The sequence below is a fragment of the Maniola jurtina genome, chromosome 19, assembly GCF_905333055.1.
Source record: "Maniola jurtina chromosome 19, ilManJurt1.1, whole genome shotgun sequence".
Classification (NCBI taxonomy): Eukaryota; Metazoa; Arthropoda; class Insecta; order Lepidoptera; family Nymphalidae; genus Maniola; species Maniola jurtina.
Window position 1 is genome coordinate 10,151,512 of NC_060047.1, and position 27,120 is coordinate 10,178,631.

Below are 27,120 nucleotides of genomic sequence, written 5' to 3' on the forward strand. Positions count from 1 at the left end.
CAGAAAAAGTTTACAGTTTAATATACACCCAATAAATCTGTGATAATAGATTTTATATAGGTACTTAAAGGTATTGAAGATAGGATTTATATACCTAGGTACCTACCACGTCCACACACACACACTACAAATTGTGATGAGTGTGAGTAGACGCTTGAAGTTTTGGCCACAAAGGCTGCGAATTTCAATCTTTTTCCCCATAAATTCTATGAATAGCTTCTAATGGCCCACAATAGGTGATTATTACCAACCATTCTTTGGCGTTAAAAAAAATTAAAAAACTTTTTTATCCTCTTTTAGCTCTTATTTATAAAAAAAGAGTAGGTAACTTTAATAAATATTTAGAAGATTATTCTTATAAAAATATTATAAATTAACGAATCAGCCGCTCTCACAGTGCGGGCGATGTGCACGACTCGGAACTTAGCTTGACCGAGTTGTAGTCGGGCATACACCGATCATAGCTGAACGCGATGACGCAAACACATTGACTGTGTTATTGTATGTTGCATTACATCAATTACTTAATAACGTGACGATCGATCAGTCGGATCGCGCTATCTGGGTAACGAGGCGACAGAATGATTTGCACGTCTTCACCACGTTTTCACCAAGGTCTAAAATATAGCATGTTCTTAGTATCTATGCATTTTTGTCATTTTTTGTTTACATTAAAAACATGTGACAGTACCCACTTGATTCTATTTTCAGTAAATTACAAGAGAGACAAAATATGTCTGATATAATGACAATACTAGTTAATTTTCGAGACGTTTTTTACAAGTTTTGTTGATTCAGTACCACAATTTGTTTATTGGCGCAAATTTGGCATTATAAAATTCATAACTCCAGCCGTGTTCTGTTGCATTGCGACACCCAACAACACAGTAATGTGTTTGCACCTTAAGTATTAGCCGCCTTTATTTATTTAACTATAAATTATAATACATAATGTAGAATACTGCAGATTAACATGATAATAATACTGCTTTTAACTAGTATTGCTGAATCGGGGCAGTCGTCATTCTGTTCGACCGGGATGAAGAAGGGTTGGTGCAGTTCTTGCCTGGTGGCCATGTACGTGTTGATGGCGGTCGTAGATTCGGCGGTCAATGACCGGGTGCGACTTAGCTTCCATGCTCCAACTGTAGAAAAAAAAAATTGGTTTTCTGTAAAGTCGGTTTACTGACGATAGTTGAACGTGACAACAAAGGCCGATTGTGCTTCTTTGTCACTCGTTCCGCGCTCTCGCTTGCACTTCAAGCCTTACATGGAACGCCTCAGAGCGAGGTAACGCCGCATGAGTCATGTTTTTACATAATATTATGAATATTATGTAAATTGAACAATTGAAAAGAGCAACCGCCGAGTTTCTTGCTGGTTCTTCTCGGTAGGAACGGCATTCCGAACCAGTGGTAAATTATTTGACGATTCAAAAGCACTTGTTAAAGTTTACTTGAATAAAAATCTATTCTATTCTATTCTATTCTATTCTATTTTCGTGCGTGCAGCCGGCTCTATCGAAATATAAGACGTTGTCACGTCAAAAACTTAAATAAGTAAAGTAAAAGTAAGTAAAACATTCTTTATTGTACACCAAGACATGAAAGACAAGAATGTATAACTAACAAAATAGATTTTTGTAAAAAAATAAATATAGGCACATAGTTCGATAAACCGATGGATGTTAGGATTCCAGACTAGCGCTTGGCTGCAATCAGACTTCCTGGTAAGTGGTGATCAGCCTAGAAGATGCTTATTCGCTCATGAATTGAAGGTAGGGATGATGACTACCAGTTAAATCAGCAACTTTTTATCAACCGGCACAATGCTCGCTTTGTATGGGAGCTTGTCCGACCGCAGCGGTCGTCGCCACGTCATTTCATAAATGGACGCTCCCGACGACCTCTCTACTTCAGAGCCACTGAGACTGCCAAGTAGGTTTTTAGTTTTGAGTTTTGGTTATTATTATTAGTACAAAATTACTTTTTAGAGTTCTGTAGCCAAAGGGTACCAACAGGACCATATTACTGAGCCTGAGATCTATAAAGCGCACTTTGACTCAAGACACAGTTAAAACGAGACAGCGTTATACCGCTGGCATAAATCTGTCTCGTTTTAACTGAAACTTAAGTCTAAGCAAAGTCAAAGATGTTTATGTCAGTACGTACCAGCTCGTCTAAATGGGCCGACGTTGACACAGCTGTAGGCTAGTGAGTATGACGTGTAATCTGTCGTGAGGACGTACAACTCCATCTCTACCATAGTGGGTTCCGCTTCTGGAAGTTTAAAAAGGAACAAAATTCAGAACCTCTTTTTGATAAGATTCAGCGCAATATTGATTATGATTAACAAAATTGGGCAGCCTTCTGCGCAAGTACAGTCAAAGATACAAAGCCCGACGATCTGTTTCTTACGTGAACGACCTTTCAGGAATTCATTCCAGGAATTTCAATAGGTAATCAATTTTTTTTCTTTAAGTACATTACTATCTAATCTCTAATTCCGTCATTTGGAATACTTCATTAAGGATCAAATGCACAACTCTAGAAAGAAATTTGAAGATAAAACTTTGAAGTTAGTAAAAAAATTCACTTACCCTCTGTAAAGCGTATCGGCAGCCTAACCATCAGTTTAGCGCTACCATCAGTGGAGTTCACAGTGGCAGTTCCTTCCACTCTATCCAGTACATCGCCTACTAGTTGCCAGTTGAGGACAGTGACTACGCCAGTGTTCTCGTTTAAAGTGTATCTTGCGCCTACGCAGGTTCCATTTTCATGTATTTGTGGGTAGCGTTCTATTTGGTACCATGTTCCTCCATACTGTAAAATGAAAGGAAAATGTGAAGGCACAGCCTTAATTTCACTACAGCAACAATAGACTTCAAACTTATAATATATTTTTATAACGACAACATGACGCTGACGCGCAGGCAACCCTGGCAATTTTCCTGTTTTACTTTCTCTTTTCAAAAATTTTGGTATTGGAATTTATATTTTATTTGGCTATTTTTACGAAGCAAAATGGTTTTCTACATTATACCTGAAGGATATATTGTATCGGCAGATACATTGTATAAAATAATAATAATCCTATGTTAAAGCACAGAATACTAATTAATAGTACTTTGAATAAGAAGACTGAATGAGAATATAATACTTTGAATAAGAATAATTATCTACCATAAGTATTGATGTCATCAAGAATGCAAGGCCACTGGGTTTCCACAGTATTGGGACAAATATGTAATTGAGAGTCTTATTTTTATACAAAGAAAAGTATAGTTAGTGTATAAGTTATACCTTAGGCACATCAAAACTCTGGACCACAGGTATATTCAGATCACACTGCCCGGGTATTATGATCTGGGCTCCACTTTGTTCGGGATAGTGGAAGCAGGCATTATCGCTTTGGTCCACAATATGATAGAACTGTTGTTCTAAAGTTTTGGTGGATTCGATGTACCGCGCCATCGCTTCTTGCGCGGCCGCCGTTAACTGACGAGATTTACTGTGTTTGGCACTCCATACTGTAACAAGTGTAAATTAACAATTTATAACACCCCCCCCCAAGACAAGGTTACAGTAACTAGAAAAGAGCTGACAACTTTCAAACGGCTGAACCGATTTTCTTGGATTATGGTTAAGAACACTCTCGATCAAGCCACCTTTCAAACAACAAAAAAACTAAATTAAAATCGGTTATTAGTTTAGGAGCTACTATGCCCACAGATACACACGTCTAACTTATAACACCCCTCTTTTAGGGTCGGGGGTAAAAATGAATTGAATGACAATGTTGCATGGCTTTGCGTTTAGCTGTCCATAAGAAAGTATGACGGTACCTATGACGATTTTTATAATAAGTAGTGCTGAATTTTTCTGGCACAAAAATATGTCATACAGTACATCAGATTTTATTTGGGTTAAATCTGGGTTAAATGAAAAGTAAATATGTACTTACTGCGCATGTATTGGCTGTCAATATTCTCACAAGAGTAAAGAAGAGAATAGGTTTCATAATCCGTTGCCACTACCCAAGTATCTGAAACAAAATGATACAAAAAATAAGGCTCAAAGACCATGATTATTGCGAATTTAGTTGCAATGGTATTTCCTTTTCCTTTCCTTTTTCCTTTTGGACTGGAAGTATTGCGATATGTTATATCAGTGTCTGTGATACTTTCTTCACTCTGGTATTATACAAGGTTTAATTAGAACTATAGATTAGAACGAACTAGCGAAATCTTAGCAACTTATGCAACCAAGATATAATCCAATCCCAATAACCATTTGCTATAGGTATGCTTTGTAGTTTTAGTGATTTAGTATTTTTTTCAAACCCACAATGTATATTGTATAGCGTCCAAAACTCGAGGTCAATGTTCCAGCTACGACACAGTATTGCCACCGCGGCACCTATCTACGCAACGTTCACTGGCTTCTAGCACCAGTTAGATGTTTTATTTAACTTTTAAAATACAGGGTTTTTTTCGCCTTTTCTGTGGTATCTTATTACTCGTAGTAATCAGCACTAGATGTACTATCTACTGTTTTTGCTAGTGTTCTAATTACACCTTGAATAGTAACACTTACCTACCAACAATTTCCCCATTCGTAGAAGTATTGTTTTGTAGAAGTGACGTTGACAGATTATAATACTTTAGCAACATCATTGAACGCTCATATTGACTGTGTATTGATAATTTCATAATATTATATTACTTTGAACACTCGTGAGTAATTAATAAGGGAACAACTTACCAACAATGACTCCATTGCTAATCTTCCTGATTCTCCCGTCATTGGTAACAGTGACGACACTGGCATTTACTTGAGCGACATTGTTGAAGACATTAGTATCCACTACATGGTACTCATTATATATTTGTATGTACTCGGAGCTAATACACGTTCCTCTGTCATTGCCTGTGGGATAGCTCTCGATCTCATGCCACCAGCCGAGGTACTGAAATTCAAATTCCCCAATTTATTTTTACGTTTTGATTTTTCTAAGAGCTTTCCGTATTGCCCGCTTGAAATGGTGCCAAGAATATTGGCTCCATTTTTACGCTGGACAGCCAGCCTGATTCTTTACGCTAAAAATGAGTCAGCCCTTTTGGCACCAGATAAGGCTATTAGGTGAAAGGCTAAAAACATTTTTTTTTAGCGCTAAGATATATTTTTGTAATAATTTTTTTTTTTGCTTTTAACCCTTACTTGAATACAAAAATGCATGTTTTATATTCATAGTTGACCTTTTCAGTTTAGCTTTTTAGTTTCAGAGGCAAAGGCGTTTCGCCAAGCGATTAAGCGTTCCAGTACAATGCCACGTAGAAATTATTAAGGGGTAGGTATGGGCTTAGATAAAAATTAAATAAAATTGCCATACTACCACCAAGTTTGCCTGCTTCATCTTAGACTGCATCATCACTTTACTACCAGGGAAGATTGCAGGCAAGGGCTTACTTAAGTTTGTAATCGGTAAAAAAAAGCGTGACTCGTTGTATAGGTATCTTACTTTCTGAATATCGAATCCTTGTACGCCAGTAACCGCTCCACACTGTCCTCTGAACCGTGGAGCCTCGTTCTTATCCACTTCAGGTATATAGAAACAATCTTCTTCTGTCTGGCTTGTGGGTTGATAGTATTCTTGGTCAAGACCCTGGGTTTCATTTATAATTCTGTCGATAATTGGTACTGCTTCGGGGGAAAGGGTTGTCCGACGGCTCAATTTCCAGCTGGTGACTGAAAGTTCGATATTTGAAATGAAATCTTCTTTAGGCGATTTGAGCGATTGGTGAAAACTTAAAAGTCGTGATCAGTTTCTGCTGTGAAATAGTTTTCCATAGCCAAAAATTACGATGGTGACAGCAGTGGACGCCTACAGACTAATGAATGGTTGGAAATTTGAAAAAGTTGTAATTATTTACAGAATAATGCAGATACCTGTTAAAACTATTGAGCTTACCTCGTCTGTTACCATCCGACGTGTTACTGCAGCTGTAGACTAGAGCAAAGTTGGTGTAGTCGGTTTCGAGCACGTAATAATTGACAATGTTGGGCACTGAAAGAAAAAGATAGAGTCTGTGCATCAAAATCATTAAAACTTACAATCCAGTTATTTATTCATTTATCCAAAGTAACAAAAGAAAATTTTCAAATCTTAAAATCCTTGGCTCCAGCTTAAACCACGTGGGTTTATATGCTGGAGTCCTATCCTGATCTGCACTTACATAAATTATACTGATTCTACGTGTTTCTAAATCCTATACTTACCGACGTAGTTAATTATATAATATCTATTAGTAAGTCACGTAATTAAGGGGCATGAGAGAGGCCTGCCTGCGAAATTCAAATTTAATAGGTTTTTCGCAATTTGTAAACTAATACGACAACGTAGGCTTATGGTATTTTAATTGCGACAATGGCAGTATCATCCTCACAGGTTTGTATCAGGGGGTACGGCAGTGCCCCCGCCAAGACAAGTAAATCTTTACTTGAAAGTGTCCAGTTTAAGAAATTAATTCTAGTATCGACTATTCTCACAAATTAGTCGATACTAGAATTAAACTGGACCCTTTCTCCATAATGAAGGTGTGCAAATTCTACCAATCTACATTTGGCTACCGTGGTGGACTATGACCTAAGCCCTTCTCGTTCTGAGAGGAGACCTGACAGAGGAAGATGATGATGATTTAAGAAAGAAAAATATCAACCTCCATCTGGGAAGTTGAAGGTGACTTCCAACAAAAGAAAATTTTCAAATCTTAAAATCCTTGACTCCAGCTTAAACCATGTGGTTTTATATGCTGGAGTCCTATCCTGATCTGCACTTACATAAATTATACTGATTCTACGTGTTTCTAAATCCTAGAGGTACTTAAAGAAAAATACCAACCTCCATCCGGGAAGTTGAAGGTGACTTCCAACAATCCACTGCCATCGGTAGAAGCAACGACAGCGGTCGCCGTTCGTACGTCGAGTGTCTTGTTGATGACTTGTGTGTTGATCACATTTACGGCGTTGTCACCAAGGCTGTACTGAGCGCGAGCGCACTCTCCGAATTGGAAGGCTTGAGGATAGCTGGCCATTTCGTACCATTTTCCGAGATACTGAAAAAGTTAAGAAGGTTGAAGACATACAGACATATAGGGATGTTCCTATGCCAAAAATAAATTATTTCTCAGTGATTATTAAATAGAGGGTATTCCGAAATACGTAAAATCCACGCCCTTTGTTAGGTTTCAGTGTAATAACTATTTTAAAGTATCGATTAAACTAAAATACGACGTGAAATCATTGTGATGTCGCAATCCAGTATTTTATAGAAGCTCGCATTCTAAGCGCGTGTTTTAACGTTTGATAAAAAGTTACTAATTTGACTAGTTGGACACATCCATATTAAAAGATGGATTACAATTGACAGCCTTATCGCTTTGAAGCGATCTTTGCCAGGCAACTACGTTACCTATTATGAATGAGAATATTCTATGAAATGAGCAACCAAAAAAAATTGGTGGTGGTGATGCATGATGACTGCTTGGTTGCTAGCATTTCCTGCATGTTTAATAGCGTGGGCATGTTGCAATACAGATTTGTCTGTAATAATTACAAGAAAAAAAAAATCACTTACAGCTGCCACGTCAAAGTTGGCTTTAGCACGAATTCTTGTATCACAAGGTCCTAGCAGTTCAATAGTTGGGGGCAATTCATCGAAGCGAGGGTAGTGGAAGCAACCGACGACGGTTTGGTCTGTGTTTTCGAAGTAACGTGCAAAGAGCGGTCTAGTATCTCTCACGATTTGGTTTATCGTCGTGACTGCTGTCTGGGACAACCCTGTCTGTGATCGGCTGAGTTTCCAACTGTAGACTGGAATTATTGAAATGGATTTTAATATGGCGTTACCATATTTTTTTTTTGCATGATAGATCTTACCGAATACGTAGTGGCCCATGCACTGAGTATAAAACATTTACCTACCTCCAAGTGGTCGTAAAATGCTACTTTACAAAAGAAAGGATTTCATTGTAGAGGACTGTTGTAATCGGGTCTTTACTGGCCGCATTTTCAAGAGGACTGTAATGGCAATTGCTGGACAGTTTCATACTTATGATAATTTATATATTTTTTTTTAAATTTTTTTTTTAGTTCTTTTACTTTTTTAAATTTTATTCTGCAGATAGCCTTACCCGTTACAGTTTAGCCTGATTCCATATAAGACGGCATCATCATTTACCATCAGGTAAGATCACAATCAAGGGCTAGCTTGTAACGGAATAAAATAAACGTATTCGTACGTACGTATTCGGTAAGATTTTACCTGCAAAAAGTTTATATACGGAGTCTTATGGAATACTTTGTAGAACCTGTGTAAAATTTTCATAACACTAGACGCAAAAGCAAAGAAAATAGAGTGCGAGGGTGGAATTGCAAAAGTTTTATTCAAGGGTAAAAAGTAAATCAACCATGAAATATTACATACAATTTACCAGCAATAAAATAATAGAAAGATATAAAAATGTTAAGATACGAAATTAAACTGTAAAGAATACGAAATTAAACTGATACGCGTTGGAAATACTGGCTGCATTTATAACGCGGAAATACAGCCAGTATTCTTGGCACCATTCCACGCGGGCATGATTTGTATAGTAATTAGATAAGGCTAGCTTTAAGTTTTATTGTAATATTTTCAATAAAAAAAAAAAGATACGAAATATAATATTATTGATGCACTTACTTTGTCTACGTGAATCGTCGACGTCTCTACAACCGTATAACAGCGCAAAGTCGTTGTACTCAACAGCTAATACATGGAATTCCATTTCGAAGATTCCTGCAAGAATCATGTTTTTTTATAAGTACCTACAAGTTTTGTACAAGTCACTAGAGTGAATATTGTGTTCCTTGCTTACTACCTAGTCAATTAAAAATAAGTATGCAACACTCGACAAGGTTATACTATTTCCCCAGACGGATGTAAGGATTTTAATTTTGCAGACATATTCTAGAAACTAATATCTGTGCCTGTGGTGTTTTCTAAAAATATGTAGATTTAATATTACAGGAGCTCAAAGATTTGTATGTGAATTTTTAAGACCGCGTAACTTTGAAACCGAATATTTTAACGGAAATCTGCAAAACCACATAGACATTAGTTCCCGGAACGTTTCTACAAAATTCCATTGAGTATGGTTGGTTAGTATTCAAATGAGGGACGAACTACGTTTGTATGGAGCAAGTGACAGAGAGACCCCTCTTAATAAGTTTGCTGTGGGAGTTCCACAAATTACAGCGGGCTGTAGCCTGTATCTCTTGATTGTAGGGTAGAGAGTTGAAATTTGCACAGAAGGTGTATTTCTACTGCCGCTATAATAACAAATAATAATAATTTCAGAATGACCGCCATGAAAACGAAAATAAAGTGTTATTTCTTCTATGTTACCAACCACTTGGCCAATTTTTTCGTTAATATCTACTGACCTAGGACAGCCTGATTTGTTCACTTTACGTAGTTCAGAGATTTCTGTATACCCACCTAACAAAAAATGAATAAAAACAAGTAGGCAACCTACCTACCTATTACAATTACAATCCGGGTATCTTTAAAACAAGAGTGAATAGGCACCTTCTAGGTAAACGTGTCCCATCTTAGACCACATCATCACTTTCCATCAGGTGTGATTGTGGTCAAGCGCTTACCTATAGTGAATAAAAATAAAAAAAAGGCAAAGTTTTGAGGTTACCTCCACCAACAGGATCAGTAAGTGTGACCTTCATAATTCCTCTTCCATCAGCATTCAACGTGACAGGCCCAGTAAAAGTTCTATTTCTCTCATCAGATACAATGCTTTTACGCATTCTTATATCTTGATTCTGGACGCTAAGTTCGTTAGAGACACATTCGCCCTCTTGGATTTCTGAAGGGAAACGCGAGATTTCGTACCAAGATCCTGCAAACTATAAAAAGATTTTTTTAAATCGCTTATTATTTCGAGAAAAATATACCTATTAAATATATTTCTATGATCTCCACCAAGTCTCCACTATATTAATACTGCTTAGCGTTATTTTTTTAGATTTGGACGGTAGAATAGATAATGTAGTTTATGATCTAAACTATCTACAGCTGGGTTCAGGTAAACATTGCTCTAAAAGACATTGGAGAGGTATAGGGATTTCTATGAAGAAATTATAAGTGCTAGCCCAGACTTAGGAAGTTTTCGGTGCCTCACCTCCGTGCCTCGTAGAGCCTGCCCTGCGCCTAATCTCTCTCCAGTCGTGTCGGATTTCCATTCCATCAGGCTGAGAGTGAATCTGTGTTTGCGCATATATTGGCGCACTATAATAAATCTTCCGCGCAGAGGTTAATCTCTTTAGGGATTGTCCGCCATGGCCGAAATAATATGGTTGGGGAGATTTTTTTTTTGTGTGGACGAAATTTTTTAGTCTTCGGGGGCAGTTAAGATCTTAATTTACTTATATTTTAACTTACCGAAGTTACATTGAACTGTTCAACGATTTTTATTTCACTTATGTCACACCGTCCATCCTGTATAATTGGTCCTCCTTCGTTGTCAGGATAATAGAAACAATCCTCTTCCGTATGACCTCTAACATTATAGTACTCTTCTCTGAGAACTGGAATGGTTGCTATGACCCTATCGATTGCTGTTCTTGATTCTGCAGAGAGCGTCTTATTTCTGCTTAGCTTCCAGCTGGCAACTGTAAATTTTTGGTACCTTAGTAAAAATATTAATGTTAGACTAGCTGGAATTTCTTTGAAATGAATTGAAGACTTATTGCAGCTTATTACAGTCCTTTTTAAGGTGGCCATATACCTACGTTACGAGAAATCAGAAATCGTTACGATCAGGAACCAAATTTTTTGGAGATTTTGAGTGTTCTTCTGCATTTCTTTTAGCATGCTTACCTTGGATTTTGTCAGACTTTGTATGCTAAGAAAGTGTATAAATATTATTTCATCAAATCAAAGGAAAATTCTTACCTCTACGGTGTTCAGAATCAATATCGACGCAAGTGTAGACTAAAGAGTAGTTTTTATAATCAGTGGCTAAGACCCAATATGGTGTATCGATCGTAACTGAAATGAAATAAAAAAATATTGTAAGGATATCTACTTATATAAAGGATATCTATTTATATAAATTAATTAATTAAGGAGTTAAGGCGTGGTGGATAAGACGTCGGCCTTCTATTTGGAGGTCCAGGGTTTGAACCCGGTCATGCATCTCAAACTTTTTGGAGTTACGTGCGTTTTCAGCAATTAAATATCACTTGCTTAACGGTGCTTACTTCACTTCTTCTGATCAGTACGTAGGCTCTAGCGATATAAATCATCCACTGCGCAAGTTCAAGGTCACAGACCTTTTGACGTGACAGCAACTAGCTTACATGAATTAAAGTACTAGGAGAACACAGGAGCGTAAGAGGTTAGCCTCCGGCACTACAGAAATTTCCATACAACACTTATGCCCAGAAAAGCAGTTTTGGTCCGCCTACACTCGGCATAAAAAAAAATTTTACGAGCTTGAGAAGTGGAAAAGCACTTACGATTGGTTCCAGCAACAGGGAAAGTAACAGTCAATTTAGCTGATCCATCGTCAGAGGCCACTACAGCAGACCCTCGAATAGTGTCAAGCTCTTGAGCAACGACTTGCGTGTTGAAGACATCCACGCCTGTTTCCCCGAGAGTGTACGTGGCAGTCGGGCAGGTACCATCTTGGAATTGGACTGGATAGCCTTCGATGTCGTACCAAGTATTCATGTACTATGAAAAGAGATACATAGAGTAATCAGTAATAGTCTAGCAGTTAAGGTTTCGGACTTCTATTGGGGAGGTCGGGGGTTCGATCCCGGTCACGCACCTCTAACTTTTTGAAGCTATGTGCGTTTTAAGCCATTGAATATCACTTGCTTTAATAGTGAAGGCAAACAGAAGGAAACCTGTACGCCTGAGAGCTCTCTATAATGTTCTTAATGGTGTGTGAAGTCTGCCAATCTGCACTGGGCCAGCGTGGTAGATTATATCCTATACCCTTCTCATTCTGAAGAGAGACCTATGCTCGGTAATAATTTTTTATTAAAATTCAGATACAAGTTAGCCTTTGACTGCAATCTCACCTGGTGGTAAGTGATGATACAGTATAAGATAGAAGCGGGCTAACCTGGAAGAGGTATGGCTATTTTCATTAAACCCTTTCCTTTGGTTTCTACATTGTATCGTACTGGAAGGTTAAATCGCTTGGTGGCACAGCTTTGCCGCTAGGGTGGTAACTAGCCACGGCCGAAGCCTCCCGCCAGATAAAATAAAAGTACCTATGGTTATATCTCGTGCACTTCTTGTGCCAGTTGGAGTTGCATTTGATCGGTTTCTTTAATTTAGACTAGCGCTTGGCTGCAATCAGACCTGCTGGCAAGTGATGATGTAGTCTAAGATGGAGCGTACTTTCTTAGAAGATGCCTTTTCACTCTTGATTTGTAATTAGGAACAGTCAAAGGCCGTTAGTCGTTTAGCTCGTTAATGATTAGGTTTTCGATGCAGTAGTTTGGTGGAATTGCTACTCGAATTCTGAAGCCGACCGTACCTTCTTAAAAGTGGAAGGGAAAACCAATATTCTAAGAGCGTTTCATATCTTATTGTTAAGAAAACAAGAACTTACCGCTACAGCATCAAAATTGGCTACAACTGGTATGCTTTGATCGCACTGGCCTCTGAACACCACGGGTCTGCCATCAGGGACTGGGTAGTAGAAGCAGGCGTTGTCGGAGTGTTCAATCTTCATATAGAACCGCTCATTGAGTACGTTGATAGCGTTGACTCTTCTGTCTATTTCGGCTTTAGCTGTCGCCGACAATTCTCTAGTTCGACTAAGCTTCCACGTCCACACTGAAAAAGTAACATCGTTAGTAGCCAACTCTCTTTCCCTGGGTCTTTTATTTTTATTTTTTGCAAGCACCCGCGACTTCGCATGGGTTTTGTTTTCTTAAAAATCCCATGGGAACTCTTTGATTTTCCGGGCGGGTAGTACCTATGAAAAATGGATTCTCGATTGATCAATTAGAACAAAATGTGAAAAATAAGCCATTAAAAGTCGATTTAGAATAATGCATAGTAGATATTTGACCAAGATCTTACTATCCAAATCGTATTTCAAATGCCACATGTAAGGAGCTATCGGAATCTAAATCGGAATAGAAGAAATAAAAGAAGAATGAGTAGGTACCTCTACGCTGTTCGCTGTTTATGTTTTGACAGCTGTATACCAATGCGTAGGACTCATAATCAGTTTCCAAAATCCAGTACTCCACAGGTGCGGGAGCTGAAAGGACAAAACAAATAATAATTATTTATTAACATAAGAAACACAAAATTAAATCGAGTAAAAAATTAGATGTACCATTCCGAAATGACGGCAATGTTTATCTGATTGGTAGACGGTTCAAACCCAAATCTTTGTACTAAATACGGACTCGTATCTACTCTTAAAACAAACCTCACCTTTTGTACATAAAGACGTGTATCTAATCCTAAAAATCATTGCCGGTTTTATGAGAGATCATCAGTCTTAAGAACGGCTCGACCAAATTGGCAGATTTTTTTTGTTGCATTTGTAATTCTCTAAAGCTCTACCTACCCCCATAAATTAATTATTATCGTCTTTGGTGATAATTTCTACTCTTGGGAATGAGAGTTAGGCTCCTCTCTGTATGTAAGTTCAAAATGTATTGGAGAACAAGCCACTTACCATCAGGGAAGGTCACAAGAAGTATACCACTGCCATCGGTACTAGCTACAACTGCTGTGCCATTTATGGTATCAAGACTCTGGTTTATAACTTGCGTGTTAAAGACGTCGACGACGCCATCACCCAACGCGTAGTTGGCTTCTTGACAACTACCTTGTTGGCTTTGGAAATCGGATGGGTAGGTTTCAATCATGCGCCAACGACCCAAATACTGTAAAACACAGAGAATAGTTGACTCATACGTTTAGTAATATAGTAAATCTGCCAGATTTATGCTCGTACGTGGCATAAAAGATGAAAAAATGATGATAAATAATGTTAAATTTAATCTAGTTTTAAATATTATTACTAACTATTATTATATACATAAAACAGTAGGTACAATAGCTGACCGACTGATACAACGCATAGACTAAACCAGTGGATCTAGAGATTTGGAATTTCAAGGCCATATTCCTCGAGTTCCCTAGAGATGTATTAAGGATTTTGTGAAATACCTATGGCATCTTTAAAAAAGTACATCCGCGCTGATGAAGTAGAAAAAGGAAGTCTCAAAAGAAAATTTCAAAGTACAACTCAAACCACTGGGTCCAGAACCTTGAGATTTTACCTGTACTACTCTCATAAGGTACCTAAACCATTGAAGACAGAAAGTAAAGACCGTAAAGGTAGTAAACCGTAGGGTAAGAAAAGAATTTGAGAAATCCTAACGGAATGAATAAAAAAACCTATGCAAAAAGCTCAGAACTTTTAAATATAAGTTGGTAGTATCCAGAGAAATCTGGAAGCCCACCTCATTATTGTTTCAAGAATATCCCTATCATTAGATATATGTGATTAATAGAAAGGTACCACGACTCTCAGCAATGAGGAATATAACTCAGGTAAAGAATAGAGAAGAAGAAATACTTACCCTGGCAGCGTCGAAATTCGGAACGACTCCAATACTCCTATCACACTGTCCATTAAACACAACCGGTGCTCCAGGGGGCAAGTCGGGTAAATAGAAACAAGCGTTGTCAGACTGGTCGATTTTTTCATAATACTTGCTCTGCAAAACGTCGATCTCTGATATTTTGTTGTTTATCGCTGTATTTCCTGCTGCTGATAGCATCTTTGATCTGCTTAGTTTCCAACTGTAAACTGAAAAGGGAAAAAGTTTAAGTGGTTTGAGTGTGTGTGACTAAGGCGTGAAAAAACAAATTTGTTGGTATGTCGCAATCAGCGGCGTGATGGTCCAATCGGCGTGCACCATGAGCGTCAGTGCGCTATAGTATCAGACTGTGGCATACACGTCTTCATACAAAACTAGCTGACGCCCGCGACTTCGTCCACGTGGATTTAGGTTTTTTGTAATCCCGTGGGAACTCTTTGGTTTTCCGGGATAAAAAGTAGCCTATGTGCTAATCCAGGATATTATCTATCTCCATTCCGAATTTCAGCCAAATCCATCCAGTAGTTTTTGCGTGAAGGAGTAACAAACATACACACACACACACACATACATACAAACAAACTTTCGCCTTTATAATATTATAGTGTGATGTATGACTCTAATCGTTTTTTGTCGCAACACAATACGTAGCGACGTGTTGGACCAGCAGTGGGTCATTAAAACAAAGTAAAATATTACCAACCTGCTCGTTGATTTGGGTTGATGTTGACGCAGCTATAGGCTAGAGCATAATCCGAATAATCTATGCTCAAAATCCAGAATGGTATTATTATTGCTGCAAAAAATAATTTTCTGTTAAAAATGGGTTTCGTAGTCTCCTTGCTAAAACGTGGTACAAATATATTTTCTAGTGGCAGACATTGTTAAAATAGCGTTGTCACACTGGTTGTACTCGGGTCGCAACAGCCCATATTTTAATTACTTATTTTATATTTTTATATGTATTTATATGCCCATATTCTTTTTTTTTTTTGCGGAATTTTCATCGAAAAACCATTAGAAAACGTTGCGAAAGCCCCAAAAGAGACATGTAGCATTGTACTTTGTGTAGCTATGACCTTTGTATTGAATCTCGTTAAATCTATACAGTGGTTTAGTAGTTGGACGGTTGAAAATGTAACAACTGAAAGCTTATTGGTTCAAATCTTCAACGAAGAATCACTGTCGTATCTCTTACCTACTAGCATAATATGTTCTAAGTGAAGTAAGAGGGTACCTCTAAATTTTATAGTAGAATAATGTGAAATGCCTTAAAATATGTAAACAGAATGACTTCAGTGTAGATATTATTGTGGAGAGTTATAACTTGCACTCACTTGATCCTCCAGATGTAAGGGTTATTACAAGCCTTCCAGAAGAATCTTGTGCCGATGCAAATGTAACTCTGCTATTAGTGAGTCCTAGGGTTTCGTTAACAACGTTAGATGATACAAGATCCAAAATGTCTGAAGTTGCCAAAGTATATTGATGGTTAATACATTGCCCGGGTTGATCGTCTTTCGGATACGCTTCTATTTCATGCCATATCCCTTTGAACTGAAATGTAAAAGTAATGTACCTATAATTCGAAAAAAATAATCATACCAAGTGCAGCCACTTCGAGTGCCTGATACGGGTATTAGAGATATCTTCAAAACCATAATTACGTTATATCTTTAAGATCCAATCAGTTAAATATATCAGAGCCTCAATCGCTCAACCGGTAAAGGAGTGGACTGAAAACCGAAAGGTCGACGGTTCAAACCCCGCCCGTTGCACTATTGTCGTACCTACTCCTAGCACAAGCCTGACGCTTAGTTGGAGAGGAAAGGGGAATATTAGTCATTTAACATGGCTAATATTCTTTTTTTTTTTTTTAAATATATCTAGGGCATAGATATGTAGGGGTCTTTGGTAACATAAAAAAGATAAAGTGGAAGTATTTTAACCAACTGACCGAATTTTGGCCATGGCTGAGAATTATTTAGCAGGAAAAAATTCAAATTCAAAATATTTTTATTCAATTAAACTGTCACTAGTACTTTTGAACTGTCAAAAGCATCTATCACTGGTTTGGAATGCCTTTCCTACCGAGAAGAACCAGCAAGAAACTCGACGGTTGCTCTTTTCAAAAAACCTGATAACTATTTTGGTCTGGAACTCAAATGAACCGCTATAGCAACGAGCCATTCTGACACTGTGTTTGTATTAAGAGTACCACTTACAGCAGTCATGTTAAAGTTGGGCACAGCTTGTATCGACGAATCACACTGTCCGGGGAACACAACAGGTTTTCCTTCTTCAGGTTCCGGGTAATAGAAACATCCTTGATTGCTATGGTCCCTTGGCACATAGTATCGCTCATCCAGTACTGGTATACGTGCAACTGCGTTATTGATAGCCGTCACCGCAGCACTTGTTAGCTGCCTTGTCCTGCTAAGCTTCCAAGACCAGACTGTGGAAAAGGTTATATCAATGTTTTTGCCTTTGACGGTACCCTGGTCATAGCTGATGTATATCAATGCTCATAATATTTGTAGCTGAGATTAGGAATATAGATTACCTTGTTGTCTCTCTGCGTCAATATTAACACAAGTATACACGAGGGAAAATGATTGGTAGTCCGTGGCGATGACCCAATATGGCGTTGTTATGTTGTCTGTAAAATAAAACAATAATTAGAAGATTACAATACGAAATGCTTTATAAATTTATTTTATCCCTCTTACTCGGGTACATACGCATGCCCGCGCCAGCAACAGGGTAGTAATAGAAAATAATACTTAACAGGGCTCTCTCCGTCACTTTCTCCATACAATTGTAGTCCCAATTTCATTTGAATATTAAGCAACAAAAGTCCATGAAATTTTGCAGACATATTCTAGAAACTAACATCTGTGCCTGTGGTGTTTAGATTTTTCTAAAAATATGTAGTATTAAAACTACATGGGCTCAAAGGTTTATTAATTTTTAAGAGCGCGTAACTTTGGAACCGAATATTTTAACGGAATGAGAGACGAACTACGTTTGTATGGAGCGAGTGAGGGAGAGACCCCTCTTAATAGCTGACAATAACCCTGGACAAAGAAAGGACTTATATTATGGTTATTTCTTCTTTTTAACTTACTATTAGTTCCGACAATGGGGAAGGTAACGTCTAATTTTGCACTGCCATCTGTAGACACTACTTCTGCGATTCCGGTCATAGTGTCTAGTCTTTGGTTGATCACTTGCGTGTTGAATACATCGACAACTCCATCGCCTAAGCTATAGTAAGCGCTGTTGCATGTGCCTTCCTGGAATGCGGTGTTATAGGAGGCTATGTCGTACCACTGGCCCAAATACTGCGAATAAAAAGAAGAAACCACATTAATATTGCAAAGCTATGCGTTGAAGAGTCTTCAAAGAAAGTTCGCTTTCAATGAAATAATTAATGAAAAGGGGTAACGACCCTGAACAGTGAGGGATATTAATACGCGAAGAATAAGTGTAAATTAAACATTTAATATAATACCCCCGATAAGTGAAGGTTACAGTAACTAGAAAAGAGCTGATAACTTTCAACGGCTGAACCGATTTTCTTGGATTATAATAACTAAGAACACTCCCGATCAAGCCACCTTTCAAACAACAAAAACTAAATTAAAATCGGTTCATTAGTTTAGGAGCTACGATGCCGCAGACAGATACATAGATACACACGTCAAACTTATAACACCCCTCTTTTTGGGTCGGGGGTTAAAAGAGAAGAGACGCAAAGATAAAAATGTTACTTACTGCAGCAGCGTTGAAGCTTCCAACAACAGCTATACTTTCATCACACTGTCCGGGGAATATAACAGGTTTTCCTTCTTCGGGTTCCGGGTAATAGAAACATCCTTGACTGCTGTGGTCCCTTGTTGCATAGTATCGCTCATCCAGTACTGGTATACGTGCAACTACGTTATTGATAGCTGCCACCGCAGCACTTGTTAGCTGCCTTGTCCTGCTAAGCTTCCAAGACCAGACTGTGGAAAAGGTTATATCAATGTTTTTGCCTTTGACGGTACCCGGGTCATAGCTGGTAAAAATTACCACCCATGACGTGCTGAGATTAAAAATGAATAAAATGTTACCTTGCTGATGCTCTGAGTCAATATTAACACAAGTATACACGAGGGAAAATGATTGGTAGTCCGTGGCGAGAACCCAGTATGGCGTTGTTATGTTGTCTGTAAAATAAAACAATACTTAAAAGATTACAATACGAAATGCTCATAAATTTATTTTATCCCTCTTACTCGGGTACATACGCATGCCCGCGCCAGCAACAGGGTAGTAATACCCTGTACAAAGAAAGGACTTTTATTATGGTTATTTCTTCTTTTTTACTTACTATTAGTTCCGACAATGGGGAAGGTAACGTCTAATTTTGCACTGCCATCTGTAGATACTACTTCTGCGATTCCGGTCATGGTATCTAGTCTTTGGTTGATCACTTGCGTATTGAATACATCGACAACTCCATCGCCTAAGCTATAGTAAGCGCTGTTGCATGTGCCTCCCTGGAAGACGGTGTTATAGGAGGCTATGTCGTACCACTGGCCCAAGTACTGCGAATAAAAAAAAGAAACCACATTAATATTGCAACTGTGCGTTGAAGAGTGAACTTCCTCAAAGAAAGTTTGCTTTCAATGAAATAATTAATGAAAAGGGGTAACGACCCTGAACAGTGAGGGATATTAATACGCGAAGAACAAGTGTAAATTAAAAATTTATAACACCCCCGACAAGTGAAGGTTACAGTAACTAGAAAAGAGCTGATAACTTTCAAACGGCTGAACCTATTTTCTTGGATTATAACTAAGAACACTCTCGATCAAGCCACCTTTCAAACAATAAAAACTAAATTAAAATCGGTTCATTACTTTAGGAGCTACGATGCCGCAGACAGATACATAGATAGACACACGTCAAACTTATAACACCCCTCTTTTTGGGTCGGGGGTTAAAAGAGAAGAGACGCAAAGATAAAAATGTTACTTACTGCAGCAGCGTTGAAGCTTCCAACAACAGCTATAGTTTCATCACACTGTCCGGGGAATATAACAGGTTTTCCTTCTTCGGGTTCCGGGTAATAGAAACATCCTTGACTGCTGTGGTCCCTTGTTGCATAGTATCGCTCATCCAGTACTGGTATACGTGCAACTACGTTATTGATAGCTGCCACCGCAGCACTTGTTAGCTGCCTTGTCCTGCTAAGCTTCCAAGACCAGACTGTGGAAAAGGTTGTATCAATGTTTTTGCCTTTGACGGTACCCGGGTCATAGCTGGTAAAAATTACCACCCATGACGTGCTGAGATTAAAAATAATAATATATGTTACCTTGTTGATGCTCTGAGTCAATATTAACACAAGTATACACGAGGGAAAATGATTGATAGTCCGTGGCGAGAACCCAGTATGGCGTTGTTATGTTGTCTGTAAAATAAAACAATTCTTAGAAGATTACAATACGAAATGCTCATAAAATTTTATCGCATGCCGACGCCAGCATTTGCAAAAGGACAGTAATAGAAATTGCTGGGCAGTTTCATACTGGTAACGAGATTTTTTAAACATACGCTAACATAAGTAAGGTGTCATTTAATTACACGATTTATAATTTAAAACTATGATTCTTTTAAAATGACTCGGCTGGCGCCTTGCCTTTTTTAAATTCACTTTGGAAGTCTTCGGCTTCGCGTCTTTCTTCTAATATTACTCGACCGGCAATTACTTTCCGGCCTAAACAGCAATGTACTATTGTTATTTTTTGACTCACTATTTGTTCCGACAATGGGGAAGGTAACGTCTAATTTTGCACTGCCATCTGTAGATACTACTTCTGCGATTCCGGTCATGGTATCTAGTCTTTGGTTGATCACTTGCGTGTTGAATACATCGACAACTCCATCGCCTAAGCTATAGTAAGCGCTGTTGCATGTGCCTCCCTGGAAGACGGTGTTATAGGAGGCTATGTCGTACCACTGGCCTAAGTACTGCGAATAAAAAAAACGAACCCACATTAATATTGTAACTATGCATTGAAGAGAGAACTTTTTCAAAGAAAATTCGCTTTCAAGGGAATAAATAATGAAAAGAGGTGATACGCGAAGAACAATTGTAATTTAAAAAATTGTAACACCCCCGACAAGTGAAGGTTACAGTAACTAGAAAAGAGCTGATAACTTGCAAACGGCTGAACCGATTTTCTTGGTTTATAGCTAAGAACACTCTCGATCAAGCCACCTTTCAAACAACAAAAATTAAATTAAAATCGGTTCATTACTTTAGGAGCTACGATGCCACAGACAGATACACAGGTACACACGTCAAACTTATAACACCCGTTATTTTGGGTCGGGGGTTAAAAAAACTTGCTAGTGAACACGTGGGTTAGGCAGCATCTCAGCAAGTCAGCTTTCAATAAAATACTTAATTAATGAATAGGGGTAGGTAACGACCCCATACCGTGAGGGTTATTAACATGCCAAGAAAAAGAGAAGAGACGCGAAGATAAAAATGTTACTTACTGCTGTAGCGTTGAAGCTACCTACAACAGGTATAGTTTGGTCACATTGGCCTCGGAAGATTGGCGTGTTAGGACCAGGTGGTGGTAGGTAGAAGCAGGCTTGATCAGACTGGTCGTCCACCTCAAAGTAGCGCTCGTTTAACACGTCAATCCTGTTGACCACTTGGTTAATCCTTTCAATTGCACTTGCTGTCAGCTGGGGTGTTCTGCTGAGCTTCCAACTTGATACTGCAACCGATCAATACATCATAATATTATAAAGCAGTACCTTCAAAGTCCTAATAATTTAATACACGGATCAAGAATTCTCAATTCTCAAAAAAAATCGTGTAATTTTGTTATGGTGATCGATACATTGATGTTGTAAAAACAGATGAATTTTGTTAAGACGCCTAGCTAGTTTTCTTCGCAACATCTGAAATAAAGGTTTTTTGGTAATCTTTGAATGGAGTTTTTATTTTCTAATTAGCGTCATGGTCCCTCTACGTCTATTAGTTTATTTTCGTCTCAAAAAAACATCCCGTAGGTAGGTATATTGAAGTTTTAGGAACATACAAAATTTTCGAAATTTGAATATTGTACTGAGATCTTATCACCTATCTCACGTTATCACACGTATCTACCAAATTCGATAGATTTTTCTCAACTTCAATTTTTTCGTCATAACCACCGCGTTGGATTTGTCATGACGTCATAGCCCTGAACATAACGCATTATGATGCGCGGAATGCTAAGACGAAGCCAACGACACCTTAAATATATCAATATGTATAGCTAATGAATAGTTTGGTGACTACGAGTGAATTGAATCGTAGCCCCGGACATACCTATGTACTTATTATTATGCGCGGAACGTTAAGACTAGCCAAAGACACCTTATCAAAATAGCTAATGATTAGTTTGGTAACTACGCGCTACGAGGGAACTGATGAATCGAAAAATCAATAAATAGAAATATAATATAGCTGTCAAATATTATACCTTCTTGTAGTTGGGTAAAAAAAATAAAATTACCTCCTCGTTGATTGTTCGGCAAGTTTCTGCAACTGTAGACCAATGCGAATGAATCGTAATCCGTGTCCAAGATCCAATATGATGCAGGTTCCGGAGCTAAAAAGATGGTTGAATATTCTGTTTTAACTAACTAACCAACCAATCTACACATTCGTGACAACTCGTCATAAATAAGCATTAATTAGTATTAAAAATATAAAATACTAGCTGATGCTCGCGACTTCGTCGGCGTGGATTTAGGTTTTTCGAAATCCCGTGGGAACTCTTTGATTTTCCAGTAGCCTATGTGTTAATTCAGGATATTATCTATCTCCATTCCCAGCCAAACTCGTTGAGTAGTTTTTGCGTGAAGGAGTAACAAACATACACACACACATACACACAAACTTTCGGCTTTATAACATTAGTGTGATGCTCTATTTCACGATGACCGCTCAGTCTTGATTGTAGTAGTGATCGTATAGGTACATCGTGGTCGAAACTGAGTGTCACACACACTATAACAATGTGTAGCTACGTGTGCACTCACACAAACATAGCCGAATGGTCTTCGTGAAATAGACCATCTGTACCAGTCAAAAATAATAGACCGTTTATCTCAAGCGTAGAGCTACCAGCTTCCTTATTTTTAACCCCCGACCCAAAAAGAGGGGTGTTATAAGCTTGACGTGTGTTTCTGTGTATCTGTCTGTGGCCTCGTAGCTCCTAAACTAATGAACCGATTTTGATTTAGTTTTTTTTTTGTTTGATCGAGAGTGTTCTTAGCTATAATCCAAAAAAATCGGTTCATCCGTTTGAAAGTTATCGGCTCTTTTCTAGTTACTGTAACCTTCACGTCTTGTCGAGGGTGTTATACATTTTTAATTTACACTTGTTGATTATAAATTCTACTTTATAATACTAGATAAACTTACCGACAGGGAAAGTAACCCAAAGTTTAGCACTGCCGTCATTAGAAGCCAAACCAGCTGTGCCGTTTATGAAATCCAGTTCGTTATTGATAACTTGTGTGTTGTAGACATCGATTAAACCAGCAGCGTTGAGTGAGTATGTGGCCTGGTTACATTTACCAATTTGAAATGGTTCTGGGTAGCTTGATATTCTTCGCCAGCGTCCAAGATACTAAAATGAGTAGGGTTCCATTATTGCTGATGCACGGTATGATGTATCACTTTCTGTCAAGTTTGCAGCTTTAAGCGGTTTCGGCAGGACTTTAAGCGGCGTCCAGTAAACTTGACGATGTATGACTATCAGGGTGCAGGACAAATCTATTTTTTTTTACTACAGCGCTTGACCACAATCATACCTGATGGAAAGTGATGATGTGTCCTAAGATTACAGTATTTTTCTCACATAAAGCATTAGAGATAATTGAATAAAATTGCAATATTTACCCCAGCAGCGTTAAAGTTTTGAACAACTTGAATATTTGGATCACATTGACCGGGGAATATAACGGGTACTCCAGGCAGTGGTTCTGGTAGATAAAAGCAAGCTGTACTTGATTGGTCGACTGTTTCGAAGTATCTTTCTTGCAATACATTGACTGATTCTATGATTCTGTTGATAGCGGTGACCGATGACTGCGACAGTTGCTTTGTTCTGCTGAGTTTCCAACTGTAAACTGTTAGAGATTTTATATTAATAAATATATAAATAAATAATAAATATATCTAATAAGCCTCAATAGCTCAACGGTTATAGGAATGGACTGAAATCCGAAAGGTCGCCGGTCCGAAACCTCACCCGTTGCACTATTGTCGTACCCACTCCTAGCACAAGCTTTACGCTTAGTTGGAGGGGAAAGGGGAATGTTAGTCATGATCAAAATGGCTAATATTCTTTTAAAAAAAATATATATGTTCTGATGAGCTGTGACAGCCTAGTGGTTAAGTTGTCCAACCGGGAGGTGTTCGATTCCGGGCACGCACCTCTCATTTTTCAAAGTTATGTGCGTTGTAAGAATTTAAATAGCACTTATTTAACGGTGGAGGAAGACATCGTGAGGAAACCTGCATGCCAGAGAGTTCATCATAATGTTCTCAAAGGCCACTGCACTTGGCTAGCGGGGCGGATTATGGCTTAAACGCTTCTCTTCTGAAAAAAGAAATGCCCTTAGTAGTCAGTGAGGGTAGGTACCGCTGGGTTGATAAAGATGATGATGATATTTCTGCCACGAACCGCTAACGTGTGAAATGTCTCTCCAGCGTCCGCGTTTCCTGTCAAATATAACTTAAATACCTTCAAAGCAAAAGCGAATAGGCATCAAGCGTGCTCCAACTTAGACCTCATCATTGCTTTTAGATCATCGTCAAGTGCAAACCTATCTCATATAAAAAAAAACATGCTTTACTTCGTGCTTACAGAACCACAGAATTTAGAGCAGTTACAGAAGTGGAATAAAGCATGAGTACCACGCAGATGGAACATCTTTGCAACCACTTATTTACTAGATAACAACGCTGATAGAAAGTAAAAACGATTTAATGGATCAACATACCCGCTCTGAAATCAGGATTGAGGTCCACACAACTGTATGCCAAGGCATAGTTTGTATAGTCTGTACTCAGGATCCAGTATGGCATAGTTACATCTAGAAAAAATGAGTTTAGATATCTATTAGATATTCGTATTATCATTAATTATAATATCAACACCTGCAAGGGAAACATCGTAACTCACTTTTTAGCTATTTTGAGTTACAATTATAATATTCATAGTGAACAAAAAATGTTCTTTTATTGCGCTTTAAATTGAGTCGCATAGCGATTTTAGCCAGTGGAAAAATATTGTAAGTCAGCATCCATTGAAGATAATAAAATGGCAAGGGAAATTTTACTGAATAAAGGAAATATTGACACACAATATTGAATTGAAATGACTGATTACCATTTCGTAAATATTCAATTTATATACTGATTGGGTGGAATTAGGGTTAACGCAATAATATTAAAACCCATAAAACTGTCCTGGAAATCAAAGAATTCTCACGGGATTTTCAGAAATCCCGATCCCCTAGTTTTGAAGCAAAAGAGAAAGGAACAAAAAAAATTATACACGTCATTAGGTACATACCTCCATTGGGGGTTCTGATGGTGATGTTGAATTGAGCGCTGTTGTCATTGAGTGATCGCGTAACTATGTTGTTAGCGGTGGAAAGGGACTGGTCGATGACTCCTGTGGTGATCAGGTTGTATCCAGTATTGGTCGCAGTAAATGCGTGTGATACGCACTGGCCCGGTTGCTGCTCTTTAGGATACGCCTGAATTTCATTCCATGTTCCTTGAAACTGAAAAATTCAAAGTTTTTTTAAATATACTCGTATTGGCAAAATCATGTCTGATTTATTATACTCGGCTAAACTACACAGAGTGTTGTTTTTTTTAACTGGGACAGTATGGGGAAATCCAAAAACATAGGAGATATAGGGAAACTGTCTTGGAAACCTTTGTCTTTTTTGTGGAAAAAAATTTTGGCATAGTAATTTTTTCGGTCGAGCATGAAAATCAATGTTTTTTTTTTAAATGCCGATCGACTTAGTTTCCTGTAAAGATCATTTCATTGTATGGATTTAAAAAAAATTGGGACAGCAGACATTGGTCTAATTTAAATAACTGTTTTTTCATACAATTTCTAAGTGACTGGTAGGTAGGTAACCTAATAACAAGTATGGATGAGGAGTGGGGACAGATTGTCAAGTGAGCAAAAAATAAGTGACAAACACGATCAGTCTACCAAGACTGTTGCGCCAAATTAAAAATAGTCAATTCTTCGATACTCCCCAATCCCCATATCTACTCATGCGGCTCCCCCGTCCAACCTGCTGATTCACTAACTCAGTGTCTAACGTTGAATAATAGCCACCGAGTTCATTTGACATTTATTTTTAATCCATTGCAGGTTTTCTACGAAAAAATATTTTGATGTCACTCAATGAAGCTGCAATGTAGAACCAAACAATGTCAAGTTAGCTGGGGGCTATTATTCAGTGTTAGATACTGAGCCTGCGGATCACCTCGGTCCGGTCTCGGAAACTGTTTCAGTAGACAACCCCTAGGGGTAGCTTTAAGTACGCCGCAACCCATTGCTGGAATAATATTCCTCCACCAATCCGGGATTCTCGGAGCAAAGCTAGTTTTGTGTACAAATTGAAAAAGTTTATATTATTCAAGCAAATTGAGTTCGAAAATATTGCGGCTGAAATATCCATTATCTAGATTACTATTTTCTGCATACTTATTTATTCATGTATATTACATATATTATACATATTTCTATTATGTAATATATAAGAATATAACTGTTTATTTATATATATGTATATATACACATGTATTATTAATTATCATTATTTATATATATTATATATATTTATGTGTATACACTATACACGTATATTACACATGTGGTTAAAGTTATGTTCAATTATTTTTTAATTTACGTACTGTCGTGACTGTGGCGTCACCCGGGTCACAGCTGAAAATCAGCGTCCTGCATTTAATGCATATGATGCAGGACATAATGCTGAGCTGTACACCCATTTGGGGTGGTGTCACAGATGAAAATGTATATTTGTATACTTTGTTTTTATCTGTGACACCAACAACAAATTAATGCATTTTCTTTCTTTCTTTCTTTCTTTCCTAAAATCACTTACACTATTAAAGTTAAAGTTCGGCACAGCTTGCACAACAGAATCGCTGCATTGCCCTGGGAACACCACGGGAGTTCCTTGCTGAGGTTCAGGGAAATAGAAGCAGCCTTCTCGACTCTGGTCCCTATCCTCGAAATATCTTTGATCCAGAACTTGTACTGTTTCCATAGCTTTATTGATTGCTGCGGCACCA

At 38.1% G+C, this 27,120-nt stretch overlaps 1 protein-coding gene across 1 annotated transcript; it reads right to left on the minus strand.

Moving 5' to 3' along the window:
• LOC123874798 lies at positions 1-27,120 on the minus strand. The gene is made up of 37 exons (XM_045920298.1): positions 26,931-27,120; positions 25,349-25,562; positions 24,774-24,866; positions 23,668-23,897; positions 23,188-23,395; positions 22,274-22,369; positions 21,261-21,487; positions 20,510-20,726; positions 20,071-20,166; positions 19,732-19,961; positions 19,081-19,297; positions 18,821-18,916; positions 18,483-18,712; positions 17,833-18,049; positions 17,269-17,364; positions 16,931-17,160; positions 16,043-16,262; positions 15,409-15,501; positions 14,685-14,914; positions 13,772-13,982; positions 13,250-13,345; positions 12,686-12,912; positions 11,577-11,793; positions 11,011-11,106; positions 10,498-10,727; positions 9,749-9,962; positions 8,743-8,838; positions 7,636-7,871; positions 6,901-7,114; positions 5,971-6,066; positions 5,521-5,747; positions 4,764-4,968; positions 3,964-4,044; positions 3,303-3,529; positions 2,600-2,822; positions 2,172-2,279; positions 1-1,145 (listed from the first exon to the last, which is right to left on the minus strand). The coding sequence occupies exons 1-37, from the start codon at positions 27,093-27,095 to the stop codon at positions 940-942; spliced, it is 6,615 nt and encodes a 2,204-aa protein (XP_045776254.1). The 5' UTR covers positions 27,096-27,120; the 3' UTR covers positions 1-939.